This window comes from Typopeltis vanoorti, chromosome 8 (genome assembly GCF_054136105.1).
Source record: "Typopeltis vanoorti isolate ZY-2024b chromosome 8, IOZ_Tvanoo_1.0, whole genome shotgun sequence".
NCBI lineage: Eukaryota > Metazoa > Arthropoda > Arachnida > Uropygi > Thelyphonidae > Typopeltis > Typopeltis vanoorti.
Genome location: NC_143556.1, coordinates 133645541 through 133663226, shown reverse-complemented (window position 1 = coordinate 133663226; position 17686 = coordinate 133645541). Strand labels below are relative to the sequence as shown.

Here is a 17686-nt window from a genome sequence, read left to right as displayed (position 1 = left end):
TCATAAGCATTCATGTGAAATTGCAAGTCATTCTATCAAGTAGCTTGTTTTATACAGATGTCTGAAGCAAACGTGTTGTCTGTATCCCTTGAAATGGAAAAATCTAGTATCGTATGGTTATAAAATTCTTTGTAAAAGAAGGTTTAATGACAAAAGAAATTCATTCGAAGTTCATAGAAGTTTATAGGCTCTTCTCCTTCGTTTTCGACAGTTAAGAAATGAGCTGCCATGTTTAAATGTGGCCGTACCAGCCTTGAAGATGATCCATGTGAAGGATGTCCAAAAAGTGTAACAACACCAGAAATCATTCATCAAGTGCACGGTATGATATTGGATGACCGGCAAGTCAAAGTGCATGAAATTGTTGAGACTATAGGCATTTCAAAAGAATGTGTAGGATATATTTTGAATGAAGAATTGCAAATGAAAAAGCTTTGCACAAGATGGATGCTGAGCTTGCTCACAGCAGATCAAAAATGCACTCGCATGAAAATCTCTGAAGGGTGCTTGGAGCATTTTAACAAGAATAAAACTGATTTTCTGCATCAGTTTATTACTATGGATGAGACTTGGATTCACCATTACCTACCAGAATCCAAACAGCAGTCAAAACAGTGGACAGAAACCGGTTGTTCAGTGCCAAAGAAGACAAAGTCATGGCATCAGTGTTTTTGGATGCTAAAGGCATTTTGTTTATTAATTATCTTGAAAAGAGTAAAACAACAACCGGAGAATATTATTCCAATCTTTTAACCAGACTAGATGAAAAAATACGTGAGAAAAGACCCTGTTTGCAGAAAAATAAAATCATCTTTCATTAAGACAATGCACCTACCCACAAAGGTGTTTTGGCAATGGGAAAATTAAGGGATCTGCACTATGAATTGTTGGAACATCCACCCTATTCCCCAGATTTGTCTTCCTCTGACTTCTATCTCTTTCCAAAACTAAAACTCTTCCTTGCTGGTCACTGTTTTTCTTTGAATCAAGAGGTGATTGCAGCAGTAGAGGTGTATTTTGCAAATCTTACTGAGAACCACTACATGGACAGGATAATGGTGCTGGAGCATCACTGCAATAAATGTATTAGTCTTAAGGGAGAGTATGTTGAAAAATAAAAATAATTTTGAAATTATAAATTTGTTTTTTCATTGCTAGGCTGAGAACCTTTCAGACCACCCTCGTACAAGGGGTAGAATAGTGTAACAATGGATTCTTGTTAAAACAGTACATGGTATAATGGCATAAAAGGAACAATGTGATGTGAGCCATGAGATGTAGTAATTGATTTTAAAAAAATTAAGTTTTTGATAACTGACGAGAATGACACTTTCCCAGATCTTTGGTAAGGAGAAGCAGTTGTTTCATTTCAGATTAGAATGATGAAGTAGAACTTTAGTGCTCTTAATAAACTGAACAATTTGAACTTGAAGCAGCATCAATGGGATAAGCACATTTTAGATCAGAAAATTCTGTGATCAGTGTCATTTTCATAGGCCGTATTTCTCATGTTTCTTATTGTGGATATAAAATTCCCATTCTCGTTATCTTTTTCCCCATAGACCATCTCATTTGTTCAAAATAGTAAAGGTAGCAATCACGGGGAACTTTGTAGATGCCAAGAATAGAAAGAGGAGGTCATTTATCTTTAAAAGAAAACAATGAGCAGACTTTGAATGACACAAGTGTAGCATTAAATTATTCTTGAAATTTGTTTGAAAATACCAGCAGTGTATTGGATTGTGACTCTCTGTACTGTTTCAAGGTTGTTTGTAGCTGGCGTACATGAATCAAAAACACATTGTATAGTTGTTTTCAGAAGCCATTCAGTTGCATATAATATGTTGATGCAGAGAAGTTCTTGCTTTAAAATCTTGCACATTACAGCATTCTTAAGAATGTGGGTTATAGCCTTCTTATTCCTGATGCCTCTCAAATTTTCAAACATTGTCTCCACTTGAATTATTTCAGATTGAATATAGTTGCTTTCTGCAATGGGCAGGCTCTTGTGTCCTCCATGTGCCAATTTATTTTTGGAAAATTTTGAAAAAATATTTCCTCATATCAACAAACCTTAAACTTTCAATTTGGTGGAGATACGTAGATGACATTTTCATCATTTGGATATACAGGAAAACCTCGCTTAGCACAATTAATTAATCCACCAATTAATGCGTGTTAAGCAAAATCACGTTAAGCAAATGCAGTAAACAATAAGAGCAATTATAATTCATCCATCAGTTAGCATAAATCTGGGAAAAAAAATTACAGTATAAGCTATATTAGAGGATAAAATCATCAAAATAATTAATAATAAAAATCAATTACTATAAATTTTTATTTAATCTCTAAACATTTGATTCTGCTATCCTTTCTTTTAAGCTGACACGGTGATCCGAATACATTTTTGAAAATTATGGAGACAACTACCATGTTTGAATAAAAACTTTAGTTTAATATAACAAAAATCTACATTCGACGTTTCGACCTTTATGTCAAGGTCATCTTCTGGAGCATACACAATATACACAGAAAACAAGCTACACTACAATCGCACTGGTTTGTTAAAGTTACTGACCAACTGTTACAACAATTGTTGGCCTGACCTCTGGTGAAAAAAAAAAAAAAAAATTATACATCAACGCTAGAGTCCTATTATTAGTCTTATATGTTGGTTGTAGAAATACATTGGGTGCAACAACAAGTCTATGTATCTATCTATATACATATATTAACATCATGATTATACATGTACATTCCAGCCAGTTGGTATGGAATGGTTTCTAATACTAGCTGAAGATTGGGCTAGAGTCCTGACTTATGCTAGATCTTATATATTAGGTAGGCTGAATGTGGTTGGAATTTTCATGCCATCTTTGTTGTTGATATTTGGGTGGTTTATCAGGATTTCACAGGCTTCCTTAAATTTCCTTTCATACCAGGTTTTTGTATAGAGTAAAGAGCGGGTGCTTTTCCAGTTGATTTGTTGTAAGGTGTTAAGCGCGTTATCTGAGAGGCCTGCTTCACCATAATGGTTATATTTAATGTGTCTAATGTGTTCTTTCTTACGTATAGGGATTGCCCGTCCTGTTTCACCAATGTATGGTAAGTTACAGGTGCAGTGGATGCAAGACTCCAGGGTGTGCCATTGGGAGGAGAGGATCCTTAGAGGAGCTGAATATGGTTTTAAGTTTAGTGGGTGGCTTAAAGGTGTCATTGAGGTTATAATGTTGTAGGATTCTGTTGATTTTTTCTGATAACCCTTTAATGTATGGGATGGCTATGGTTTTACTGTAATCTAGATTCGTTTTTGTTGTTGTTTTATGGAGTATTTTCTTAATAGTATGTTTGTTATAGCCATTATTTATGAATGTGTCGCTGATGATTTTTAGTTCTTGTTTCAGGACTTGCTGCTTAGAGCAAATTGTTGTAGCTCTGTTTTTAAGGGTGTTAATGACTCCATATTTTTGTGATGGGTGGTGGTATGAATTAGCATGTATGTATTGGCCCGTGTGTGTGTGTGTGTGTGTGTCGGTTTTCGGTAGATCGTGAAGGATAGACTGCCTGAAGGAAGACGTGTGACTAGTGTGTCTAGGAATGGGAGCGAGTTTTGATTTTTGATTTCAATGATAAATTGTCTGCATTCGTGTTGTTTGTTCAGGTGTCAAAGGAATGTGTTTAGCGTTTGTCACCCGTGTGGCCAGATCATGAACACGTCGTCAGCGTATCTAAGCCAGACTGTCAGTCTTAGCGTGGCGGAATCAAGAGCCTTTTGCTCGAAAATTTCCATGTAGAAGTTAGCGATTGGGCGATGGGGGGATAGTGGTGAGCCTGTGGCTGTATCTTCTTTTTGTAGGTAAAATTTGTTTTGCCACACAAAGTAACCGGACTGTAGTATGTGGGCAAAGAGGGTCGTAATGTTGCGTGGAAATTTGTTCCGTAATAGGAGAATTGTGTCATTGATGGGGACATATGTGAAAAGGGCAGAAACGTCGAAACTGACTAATAAAGTCGTCTTTGTCGAGTGTTATGTTTTTAATTTTGTTTATAAAGTGTTGTGTGTTCTTTATGTAGGGGGGGGAATGACCTACCAACTCCTTAAGTGTTAATGCTAATTTCTCGGCTAAGTGGTAATTGGGGCTGTCTATTCCTTCCACAATTGGTCGAAGCAGCACATTTTGTTTGTGTATTTTCAGGACCCCATATATTCTGGGGGGGGGCGTAGTGGGGTTTGAGTTTTTTAAACGTGTCCGGTGGCCAAGGAGTGACAGACTTGAGTAGTTTCTCTGTTTTATCCTTTATCCTGTTAGTTGGGTTATAATTTACCAGCTTATATGTGTTGTTATCGGCTACTAGTTGATTCATCTGAAGTATGTATGTTGACTTGTCAAGGACGACATTGGCATTGCCTTCATCCGATTTCATTATTATTATGTCTTGTTTGGCTTTTAATGACTTAATTGCTGCTAGTTCTGTTTTTGTGAGATTGTTCTGTATAATTTTCTTAATGTTCAGGACATTACTAGTTTCTAATCGTATTTTATCGGCTATATTGTTAGGTAGGTGTCACACGTCTTCCTTCAGGCAGTCTATCCTTCACGGTCCGAAAACAGACACACACGGGCCAATACATACCACCACCCATCACAAAAATATGGGGTCATTAACACCCTTAAAAACAGAGCTACAACAATTTGCTCCAACCAGCAAGCCCTGAAACAAGAACTAAAAATCATCAGCAACACATTCATAAATAATGGCTATAACAAAAATACTATTAAGAAAATACTTTATAAAACAACAACAAAAACGAATCTAGTAAAACCATAGCCATTGCATGCATTAAAGGGTTATCAGAAAAAATCAACAGAATCCTACAACATTATAACCTCAATGCCACCTTTAAGCCACTCACTAAACTTAAAACTATGTTCAGCTCCTCTAAGGATCCTCTCGTCCCATTGACACATCCTGGAGTCTATTGCATCTGCTGCACCTGTAACCTCCCCTTACATTGATGAAATGGAACGGACAATCCCTATACATAATAAAGAACACAACACATTAAATATAACCATTATGGTGAAGCAGGCCTCTCAGATCACACGCTCAATGCCTTACACCAAATCAACTGGAAAAGCACCTGCTCTTTACACCATACAAAAACCTGGTATGAAAGGAAATTTAAGGAAGCCTGTGAAATCCTGATAAACCACCCAAATATCAACAACAAAGATGGCATGAAAATTCCAAGGATCAGGATGGCACACATTCAGCCTACCTAATATATAAGATCCAGCATAAGTCAGGACTCTAGCCCAATCTTCAGCTAGTATTAGAAACCATTCCATACCAACTGGCTGGAATGTATATGTATAATCATGATGTTAATATATGTATATAGATAGATACATAGACTTGTTGTTGCACCCAATGTATTTCTGCAACCAACATATAAGACTAATAATAGGACTCTAGCGTTGATGTATAATTTTTTTTTTTTTTTCACCAGAGGTCAGGCCAACAATTGTTGTAACATTTGGTCAGTAACTTTAACAAACCAGTGTGATTGTAGTGTTTGTTTTCTGTGTATATTGTGTATGCTCTAGAAGATGACCTTGACATAAAGGTTGAAACGTCGAATGTAGATTTTAGTTATATTAAACTAAAGTTTTTATTCAAACACGGTAGTTGTCTCCATAATTATCAAAAATGTATTTGATTCTGCTACTTTTTTACACAAAAAAAAAAAAAATATAAGTAAGGTTGTTTGAATTGTTCTCGACTTTGTTATCTTGTCATGTGATTTGAGATAGCTGTTGACTGCTTTATCAAGATTTCAGCAGACTTCGAAGCTTCTTTCCGTATCAGGATCAACATCAAAAATTTCCTATGGTTGCTCAATGTGATTGAAAATTAGCTCAAGTTCTTTTGCAGTTAGCTTCTTAGTCATAACATTCTCTTCTTGTTCTCACTCCTTATCTTCTTCATATGCATGCTGTTCTTCTAGTTGAAGGAGATCATTCTTGCTTAAGTGTCCTGAATGGGATTCAAGCAAGTTTCTCACATCTTTATTAATCAGTTCATCAAATTCAAGTTCTTTTTCAATTGTCTAGATTTCTTCATTGATGTTATATCTTGGATTGTGTGCATAATAAACTTACATAGGCTTGAGTTTCAAGTTGCTTTCTGCATTGCCTCCTAATAAAAGCGTAAGACGATCTTTAGATACTTTGTATCCTGGTTGAGATGCTTCAATTTTAGCTGGAAAAGTTTTTGTTGGAATATGCTTCTAAAAGAGAGCAGTTTCATGGACGTTGAATATTTGATGATTGTCATAATTATCCATCAATTCCTCAGGAAACTTGGCCATGGAATCTTTATCTGCACTAGCAGATTTTCCAATTATTCTTACGTTATGCAGTCCAGTTCGATGTTTAAAACTGTCAAACTCTCAGTAAAGCTTTCCTTTTAAAACAATGTGGGATTTAATATCCCCTTACTTTAAATAATGTTTATATCGCCGAAATGAAGCTTATTGGCTCTTTATATTTAAGTAACTTAATGGTTGCACCTGTTTGGAAACTCGTATAGCAGAGTATATAAGTTATTTTTGCTATATACTTTGGTATTAATTGGTCTAGCTACTCACTGATGAAGTCTCAAAAAAGGCTGAAACCGGTCTGGGTAGTGACCTTCCACCATAATGCAATAACAGCATACATTTCCTAGGAAATGTGTTTTTACATTATGGGAAATACCTAAGAATAGCGATCAGAATTCACCACCTTTGCTACGAGTTGTCCGGTATTGTACTATGTACTAGGGTCACTTGCATTAACTCACGCTAGTGGTCGCCGATACTTTATAGTTTACTATATTCGGCAAGAAACTCTCTGATTCCAATCTTTGAGTTTCTTATTTGGTTTTAAAACAATGTGGGATTTAATATCCCCTTAATTTAAATAATGTTTATATCCCCGAAATGAAGCTTATTAGCTCTTTATATTTAAGTAAGCTTTCCTATTCTTCTTGAAATTTGGTCACTTTCAATGATGGAAAAATATTGAGAGCTTTTGCCAAAATATTCCTTGTACTTGTAACAGTTGCAACTTTTCCTTGTTCTTTGTATTCTTTGCTCTTATTTAATATATTTCGAACTATAGACTCACTTTCTTTATCAGTCTTTCTCTTTTCCGTATCTGGGGTTGAATATAATAAAACCTTATAGGTATGTAAATTAAAGCAAAATGAAAGAAAAGTGATTGAGCAAGAGAACAGAGTTTGCACGTGCACTGATAGCTTTGAGTCAACTGCTGAGTGTCACTGTCCTTCACCCGCAGCACTACCACTGCCCACCGGCTACTACACTGACAAGTACCACTGCTCGCTGCAGATTGCTGGCAAAAAATTTGCATAATGTAAAAAAAGTCACTCAGTTGTGCTAATTGATTATTGTGCATATCGAATTCGTGTTGAGCAAGGTTTTCCTGTATAGTGCTGCTGATTTACATGATTTCCTTTTGTCTCTCAACTCTTTCCACCAAAAAATAAAATTTACTTTGGAACCTAGAAAGTAAAGGAAAACTGTCCTTCCTAGATGTTTTAATTACTGAAAAAGCTGAAAAGACCATTCACTTTATGTATATCACAAACATACTCATAGGTTTTTACCTGCACTCATCTTCATTACTCCATGTGTCACAAAAAGTAGGTATTATATTATACATGCACTCAAAAAAGGGCAGTCTCTGTCATAAGAGATGAAGAAAAACTTAATGAAGGTTACAAACTCTATTCCAATTACTTGTTCACAACAGATATACTGGGGTCTATGATATTCCATGCCTGATCTTTCTTACAGAGGCCAGACATCTAGAAGTTTCAAAATAAGACAGAAAAAACACACATTGGAGACATTGACAACAACAACAGAGAAGACAACTTTGGGCTGGTTTTTCATTTTATCCCACACACCACAACAGTGAATGGAATATGAGCTCCATGCCTTACATTGACAAATTTACTGCTCACAACATAAAATATCTACAGTGGACATCTTTTCACAAGGTATGCTTTTGAAAAGATGTATGCTTTTCACAAGTTATGCAAAAGGAACTAAAGATGAATCCTGTGTGATATTTAGAAATCAGATCTTTCCATACATCAGACTTGAGCTTTTCAGCTATTCACCACCTGCTACATACACACACACACACACACACACACACACACACACACACACACACACAAAATGCTGAACAATAGCTAACTCGTGCTGCCTCCCACATTCCATATGGTTTCATTCAGCTTATCTTGTAACAGTTCCTACGTGATTTATTTTTATACTAATGTTCATGTTTGCCTTTATTGCATTTAGTTTTATGTATTTTTAACCCATGAGAAGCCATGAGTATTTTAGTGCCAAAACTAGTAGGGTTCATTATCTTTGTATTTACAAAAATAAAACCCATTTTATGTATAATGAAAATGTCAAGAAGCCTTGCCTTTGGGTAATGCTACAGAGGTGCCATCTGAATGGGATAGAAACATGAACCTGCAGAAGTTAGCTTGACTGCAATTCAGCAGTGGTGGTGGGGGGGGGGGTCTCTTGGCTATTTGAAGCTATTTTTGGATTATCGTATGGCCTTTTTTGCAGTTGTTGCTCTCATGTAGGCAGAATAAGATATGGAATACTGGAAATTTAGTTTCAAGTAACTTGCAATATGCTGAATTCTTTTCTTGGACTGCCTTGGCACAATTGTTAGAAGAAAATGTTGGTTTGAATAGTAGTTCGGAGACTTTTAGGTGGATTAGGAAAGGAAGGTTTTCATTCCAGTATGAATTATTTCATTTATTTAGTTGGAGTAGGTGTCCAACTCCATTTGGGACTATTATAATGCCAGAAGACATGAGACTGAGTGCAACTGGGTGAAGAGCATTCTGAAAGAAAGTAGACTTGATGTTATGGCCTCAATTACAGGGGAAGAGCTGATATAGTATATTTGTCAGAATATAGGAGATCAAGGGTGTTAGGGAATGGAATGGATTACCGTGTATTCTGGTGGGTAGGTGGACAATTTATGTAAAGCTATTTACCTACCTACAGATTCCATAATGTTTACACAAATTACATAAAACTCAGCTTGATCACAGAATTGGAGAATTAGAAACCAAAGCAATTTTGAGTTAGAAGTATTGAAATCATCAAGAAAATCTACTTCACTGTTTGGGTATTTCGAATATAGATGATCAGGCTTCAAAGACAACTAATGGAAAAGGACAGTGTGGTCATCAGAATTTGGAGAGAGAAAGAGAGTACAACGAATGAATATAATTGTGCAGGAAAATAATTTTGAGCCACAGCAGATTGAGATGTGCTATTCTATACAGAATGCCAGATTTCACAAATGCACAAGTTCCACCTTTGTGGTGGAAAGAATTGTGCCAAGTATAGTTTGAAAAGACAAGGTGGATCCCTAACTTTCCAAACTAATGTTTAACAGAACCGTTTAGATCAGTGCTTCCCAAACTTCTGGATGTCAGGGCCCCCCTTTGGAAAAATTTAAATATTTCAAGGCCCCCCCCTCGAAAAAAAATCGTAATATAGACATATATTATTATAATATTTATTGTATTTATATTCAATACAAAACATACACAGCAAATATTATATTTTTAGCATCTTACTTACACATTTGACATGGCACATTATCTTATATTTTTATATAGATATGTATATTGTTATTGTACAGTTGCAGTAAAAGCACATGAAACGTAAAATGATTAGTAATAAAGAAAGAATTAAAAACATAAAAGAAGTTTAATAACAATTTAATGTGATGGATGTGTTTCAATACTGCTACACAAAAAGTCAATATCAGGTGAAATATTTGAAACTGCAATTCTTAGATTTCTGCTTTGAAATGAAACTTATATGAATAAGCATATATTTACTAATATTGATTAAGCGCCGAAATACGCAGGAAACAAAATTTGTTAGCCTGCTTGGGAAAAAAATCACCAATGTGTGATTTTTTTCCCATTAAAATATAAAAAAATAACAAAAAAGAAATAATAAAAATTAAATACGTTTCTTTTAAGATAAAAAAAAAATCTACTTAGTCTTAAAACATTTTCAGTTTGTTTTCATTATTTCACGGCCCGCCTCAACAAAACCTACAGCCCCCAAGGGGGCCAAGCCGACAGTTTGGGAAGCGCTGGTTTAGATGTCCGTGAGTAGTGGGGGACATAATTTAAATTATTGCCATAAAAGATGATGAATGTTGGTGAAGTGGATATGGGTCTGAGTTTTGTTATTTTCTAGGATTTTCTTTGTTTCAGTTTTTGTTTGTTGGGTTAGAGCTTTTTTTTGGCATTCTTTAAGGAAAATGTTTTTTGTTTATTTATTATTATTATTTTTTTTTTTAATCTGCATTGCTAATGAAATATTTATATTGACCTACATGGTTGATTAGTATTAAGGAGTTAAAGAGTAGGGTCATGTAGTGAGAGCACATGACTGATCATCACATCTCCCAGACACACAGAGAGCGAGAGCATTCACTCTTTAGTTCATTGCATGGCCCAACATTTCTCCCATCGTGCCACTATGCTCATCCCTTCCCGGCATAGCCTGGTAAAGTAAGTGACAGCTGGATTATTTGGTAATCAATAGAGTTGCTTCCTGATTCATTGTCTTTGGGTTTAGTTCAGCATACTGTCTACTGGCTTGTCCGTAAAATCATTTTTCTACTGGATCCCAAACCCTCTGTCATGAGCTGAGTAGCAAAATGGAGGTTGTATACCTGTGTAGCTGTCTCACACATGTAAGAAGAAATGAAGGGCATAAACTGGGAATCTTGCTCTGAGAACTAAAGCAACAGCCACTTCAAGACTTGATAGTGAAGATCATTTTTCACCAAGGACCAGAATATTGTGGGTGTTCAAGGAATATGCAGTTGAGAAAGAAGCAATACTCTTGACATGGTTGGTCATCTTGAGTCTCAGCACATAAATGATTTTAAATGATTTTTAATGAGTGGACAGAGAACAAGATAATTCCATTATACAAAAAGTGGAACCAAGACTGAGACAGTGAAATGTAAACCAGTTAATATCTCTAATATAGTAATCAGGGTATTGGAAAGGATGCTCAAGAATTGCATCGAAAGGTGTGTACGATTTACTGGAATCCTCTGTAGCAAACAGCATGGTTTGTTATTGTTAAAGGTAAGTCTTGCTTTAGGAATTTACTTATATCCTGTAATAGAGGGACAGCAGAGTTGGATATACCACTGGACTTCTGAATTTTGCAAATACATTTGACAGGTTCCATGAGAGATTTTTATACACACTCAAAGGGATGGATATGTAGAATGAAATTGTGACATGGATACCTGTTAGCTGACTGAGGTGTCCAGAAAGTGATATTTGGAGCTACTAAGTATAAGAGGTGGAAATTGACCAATAGTATATGACATAGTTCTGTACTTAAGCCATTGTTGTACTTATATTAATTTAATGACATTGGGAATAGTCTGGAGGATGATATCCAGTTATTTGCAGTGTTCTCCGTCTGAAATGCATAACATTACACTTGGTAACAGAAAAATGATATTCGTTGTCATTTAACCAAATATCCAATCAGTTTGAGTCAACATGCAAGAATTCAGAATCTGTTATATCCTTTATCACATTCTCCAACTTCTTTTGTTCCTCTGTCCTACCACTTGCTGGGTATATCTGTAACCTACTTTTCTCATGTTTTTTCCTGTGAAGGAGTTTAAATGTGCTAAAAGTTATTTTCTCCTATCTGTGAATTCTAAAAGTAGTTTGTCAGACTTGTAGCTACTTCTGTGCAGCACATTTGTCCCATTTAATCTTGTATAACAAGTATGTATCCAGAGCATGATCTTCTAGTTTTGACTTCACAAAATAATGATAGTGAACATTTTTTTTTTTTTTTCTTTGATGCTGATGTCAATAGATCTACTCGTCTCTGAAAAGTAAGCAATGCTGTACAAGTAAAACATAAAGTATCTGTAAGTGGATGACAGTTGTTCCTAAGAGAATGGATGAAGGATGATTCATCCATTATTTTATGACTTTATAATCCATGTTATAAAGTCATGTTGTTATTATTATTATTATTATTATTATTATTTGACACCTCCAGGGAGTCCAGGAGGTGTCAAATAATGTCAAATTCCTCAAGGGCTCACTTTAGCGAGTACGGGCATGGCAAACCCGAGGTACCTGATGCTGGACCATGCCTTACTTCATGTAATATACATCTGTTATATTATCTGTAGACTGGTCCCCCCCTTTTTTTTTCTTTCCTTCTTTCTTTTCTTCTTGCTACCTTTTCCCCAATGCTATTAGAGCATTATTTGAGGGCTAGGGGTGAATCTTTCCTATTTTGCTATTTCATCTTATGTGAAAAGGGCCTCTGCAACCCTACCACTTCCTTCTTGCAGTGACTTTACTCCAAAATGCTACTATGATTGTGCCTAATAACGCATCTCATGCTGCATCGGCTGTCACGCAGAATAATCAGAGCCGCATTCAGGGCTTAGCAGAGGGTCCTGTTCAAGAAGTATATTACAGTCTCCATCAAAAGTCAGTGATACTGTATATGAGCAACACAGAATGTATAAGATTAATCTTCGAAAGGAATTTTACATAGGCAAATGGAATGTCCGGGGTTTACAGATGGGTACTCTTGAGATTGTCTGTAAAAAGATGGATAGGTATAAAATTGACATCTTGGGAATTACAGAGACCAGATGGAATGGAGAAGGTCACTTCAAAAGACAGGATGGTAAGCTAGTTATTTACTCAGGTGGTGACTCAAAACATCTTGGGGTAGCTGTGATACTGAAGACAGCTCAGGCAAGAAGCCTTCTTGGTTATAACCCCATTAATGATAGGATACTCTCCATTAGACTTAAGGCTCAGCCTAACAATGTATCAATTGTGGTAGTTTATGCACCCCACACAGATAGGCCTGAAGAAGAGAGTGAAGAATTCTATGAAAACTTACAAACTGTTTTGGACTGCCTACCAAGGAGAGATATACTGTACATCTTAGGAGACTTAAATGCAAAAGTGGGAAAGAGCATGAGAGTCAGGCCAGAGTGTGGCATGTTTGGTCTGGGTGAACGTAACACCCATGGTGAAAGACTGTTGGAATTTGCCCGTGCTAACAGATTAGTTATTACCAATACCTGCTTCCAGAAACATCCACGACGGACCTATACTTGGACATTTAACATTGATAGGTCAAGGCACCAGATTGATTACATCCTGGCTCTCCAGCGGTGGAAGACAAGCATCTCTGATGTGCATACTTGTCCTGGAGCAGATTGTGGTACAGATCATCAGCTGGTAAGAGCCAAAGTAAGACTAAGACTCTGAAAACTTCCAGGTCAGGCACATTCCACTAGATTGGATGTTAGAGTAATTCCTAATGGATTCACAGAAGAAACATCAACTCAGCTGGATGATTTTTTGGAGACCAATGAGGAAATCTCACCAGAAATGCTTTGAGAAGTAGTCAAGATGATAATACAAAATACAGCAAAGACGTATCTCGGCCCAATAAGAAGACCAAGAGACCCATGGATATCAGATTCAACACGGGAACTAATCAAAAGAAGGCGATTTGAAAAACAAAGAAACACAGGGACTGATGAATACAAGAGATTACATAGAGAAATCAGAAGAGCCATCAAGCAGGACAAGGAAAAGTTCTATACTAATAAATGTGAAGAAATAGATTTCCAGATGAGAAGGCATAATTATAAAAGGATGTTTTATTTAGTTCGTGACTTAAAGCACAAGTTTAAGCCTAAATTGAATGTCATCAAAGACAAGAATGGATCATTACTAACAGAAGAGTTGGAAATCAAAAACAGATTGAAAGACTACTGTGAGGAACTGTACAGCAGAGTGGATAAAGAAAATGTGGAGTCCTCCCACCAAGAAAATTTTGATTTGGAACCTCCTCCACTTATGCATGAAGTTGAAAAAGCAGTTAAGCAGCTCAACAGCAATAAGGCCCCAGGTGCAGATGAAATCCTAGCAGAATTAATTAAGGCCACAGGGGATGGAGGGATAAGAGTGTTTCATAGATTGATTACAAGGAGACATGGTCATGGCCTAGAGACTGGAAGCCGTCAGTTTTCATACCACTACACAAGAAAGGTGATATGAAGGCATGTAAGAATTATAGAACTATTAGTTTGATATCTCATGCAAGCAAAATTTTATTAAAGATCATGCTAAATAGGATTGAGGCCAAAGTTGAGGCAGAGATGCCCGAGGAACAAGCAGGTTTTAGGAAAGGTAGAGGCACCAGAGATCAGATCCATTACCTTAGACAGATCATAGAAAAATATAAAGAATTCAGACTCCCTCTGGTAATGTGTTTCTTAGACTACTCTAAAGCTTTTGACTGTGTTGGGCATGTGAAACTGTGGGAAGTAATGAAAAGAATGGGTTTTCCTCAGCACACTATCAGGTTGATAGCCAACTTGTATAAGGAGCAAGAAGCCACAGTAAGAACAGGTGTTGGATTGACTTGCTGCCATCTATGCACACTTTCTAAAGAATCAACCCATTATTTCCTTTCCATATAAAATAACCTAAATGCATGATGATTTAAGTAATTCAGATTTGTTGGATTGTGTGTGTGGGGGGGGGGTATACCTTATTGAGTGGGGTTCTTTCAGCGGTATAGTAATGAAAAAAGAAATGATATCGTAGCTGATCATGATGTCTGAATTTCTGAGAATAAGAAAATATGTGTTAAGGTTTAAGGCAAATAAAAATTTTAATAATGGAGGGAGAGTTGCCTGTAAAGGGAATGCATTTCATTTTGTGAAGTGTTTGGTAAATTTGTAAGTTTCTCTATTTCAGTATTTCCCAAACTTTCAATAAATTCACAGTTTAAAAAAGAAACTAAGATCATGTAGTGGAAATAGCCTTTAAAAGATAGATTATGAGCTACAAATAAATTCTTGTCATTGTGTGCAGTGGCAGCATTAATAATACTTGAGTGAATAATCATAGTATTTCTCAGCTGGTGAAAATTAAATCCTCGATATGTGGTTGGAATGAGTATCCAGTATCATAGTAAGTATACTGTGAACTTTCATTTGTGTTGAGAACCAGTTAATTCAGTATTCAGTGGCATCATAATGAGGAAAGCCTTAATTTTTTGCAAATGCTGTGAAAGCTTTTGGAGGTGTTCCTTCATTGATGAGATGGCACATAATTCACTTCCCCCACTTTCACACAGACATTTAGTCTCTGCAATTTGTATATTCTACAAATATTTTCATGGAAAATGCTCATCTGAAACAAAATCAATAATTCCCCCACCCTGTAATAAACCCATTGGAACACTTACAGCCACCTCCCAACATCCCTTCACAGTGCATCTTGAAACCCACAGAACAAGTTTCTTTTCCTCCTCCTCCATCCCTGCTACCGCTCTACTGTGGAATAGTCTTCCCCCTGATGTATTTCCCAAGGAATACAATATACAGGCTTTTAAATCGAATGTCAACAAGTTTCTCCTTTTCCATCCCACTACCCATATATGGTACTATAGGTTGACCAGCCAACCTCTCGTATATGGTCCCAACATTAAAAAAAAAAAAAAATGTGCATCGATCTTGATGACGATCTACTAAATGTTTTCTAAACAGGTTTTTGATTATCTGAACTGTCACTGTACTTACTGTTGGATTGATAAAGGAGATTCTTATCAGTGTCTGACTAATCTTCTGACTACCAACTATGATCATTTAAATAATTAAGCTTGAGGTCACATGAAAGCAGTAGTGTATGTACAAAAGGTTAATGATATAGATGCACTGCAATACAGAATGTTGAATGCTGTGGTGTACGTTGGAAATGACTGATGATAGAAAGAATAATGCAAGCATTATTAAACAGATAAGAATGTGTATCAAAGTAAAAAGCACACATTTTGAATATCTATTTTTAGAGTGGATCATTTGTCTTGAGAACATTCATAAGTTATTTACACCAGAAATAGTTTCAGAATATATGGACATCTATATAAGAACGTTAAGGTTCATTTCATTAAAAAGAGTTGATTTTACACCTTAAGAGTGAGTTGACAAAGTATATGAAAATATTCTGCAGATTCTGATTCAGAATTAAATGTATAACATGGTCTTGTAGTAAAAATTTTCATTCACCATATATTTGTATAAAACTTTTTATTTGCTTAAAATCAATTATGGAATCAGTTCTTGAAATTTGGTAGATTCCTCCAATACTGAAAACAATTTCAATTTTCAGATTTTTTTATATGTGAAAAATAAAATAAAGAATACTCTTATTTAAATCCAAGTATATAATTTCTTGGTATCTTTAATTCATAGAATACTCTTATTTGTTCACATTTCATCCATTTTGTATATTCAGACTGAATGGAAGAAATCAATAAGGAGAGTATTATTATATCTGCTTAGGAAAGGACCGTGTATTCAACACTCCACTTTGTGAGCAGGGAATAGCAGGATTTGGAATAGGGTTAGCTTCTGTAGGTGCAACTGCAATAGCAGAAATGCAATTTGCCGATTATATATATCCAGCATTCGATCAAGTAAGTTGAAATAATAATCATTCCTTAATCTCTTCTTTACAGCATCAAGAAATTATATGGTTTAGTGACTATTGAACAATTATTATTATTATTATCCTAAGGCCACATGGAGTTACAGACTCATCTAGGAGGTCCCTTTTGTCATACACACAGCTTTTCATACCATGCCTTAAAAACATTCAAATTCTCTGAAGATACCACACTCTCAGGCAATGCATTCCATCATTCACAACTCTTCATGCAAAAAATCTGCTTCTCATTCCCTTGCTTACACCATCCTTATACAGCTTTCAGGGATATTATCTTGTTTTCTCCCAGTCTCCCACCATTTTATGAAACCCTCTTCAACATTAATCCTATAACAACTCTTTACTACCGTGTATGTCTGTCATATCACCCCCTCTTCATCCTATCCACTGAACCCTGCAAATTGCATTGTCTCAACCTTTCTTCATATTCAGCATTGCAGAGATCAGAAACTATTTTGGTCAATCTCCTCTGGACCTCTCCAATATCTCTTCATCCTCTTGAAAACCAGGTGACCAAATCTGTGCATAATAGTCCATATGTGGCTTAATTAGAGCATTATACAATGGAACCAGAATTTGTTATATTGTAATCACAATTTTAGCAATGTGTCTTCTAAATTTTAGATCCTTATCTACCATCACCCCCATGATCTCTTATATCCCCCACCAAGAGTAAATTCTGCATCCCATCTTTGTTTTCCAAAATTTAAAACTTAACATTTCGTAACATTGAACTGGCATTCCTACTCTCGTGCCTATCACTCAGTCTATTCAAGTCTTGCAAGGCCACGACATCTGCACTACTCCTTATAGTTCTTCCCAACTTTGCATTATCTGCAAACAACTGAATATCCTCATTCAAATTTTACCCAATATCATTAACATACAGGAAATACAGCAGTGGCCCTAAAGACCCCTCAGGCACATCACTGGTGACTTTCCTCTTCTGGGATATTGGTCTCCATACACAACATGTTTATACCTATCAGACAGCTAATCTCCAATCCAATGC

The 17686-nt window shown here is 36.0% G+C and overlaps 1 protein-coding gene across 7 annotated transcripts in view; it reads left to right on the top strand.

Annotated features, from left to right (window-relative positions):
- The window catches only part of BckdhB (Branched chain keto acid dehydrogenase E1 subunit beta), a 459582-nt gene that overhangs the window by 59312 nt on the left and 382584 nt on the right, over positions 1–17686 (top strand). For all 7 annotated transcript variants that reach the window (XR_016548657.1, XR_016548656.1, XR_016548655.1 and 4 more), the window contains exon 4: positions 16512–16645. Coding sequence is in view for 4 of the 7 variants with exons in the window: in XM_090396330.1 (XP_090252456.1) it covers positions 16512–16645 (134 nt within the window). In the remaining 3 variants the exon portion in view is untranslated. The remainder of the gene's footprint in view (positions 1–16511; positions 16646–17686) is intronic.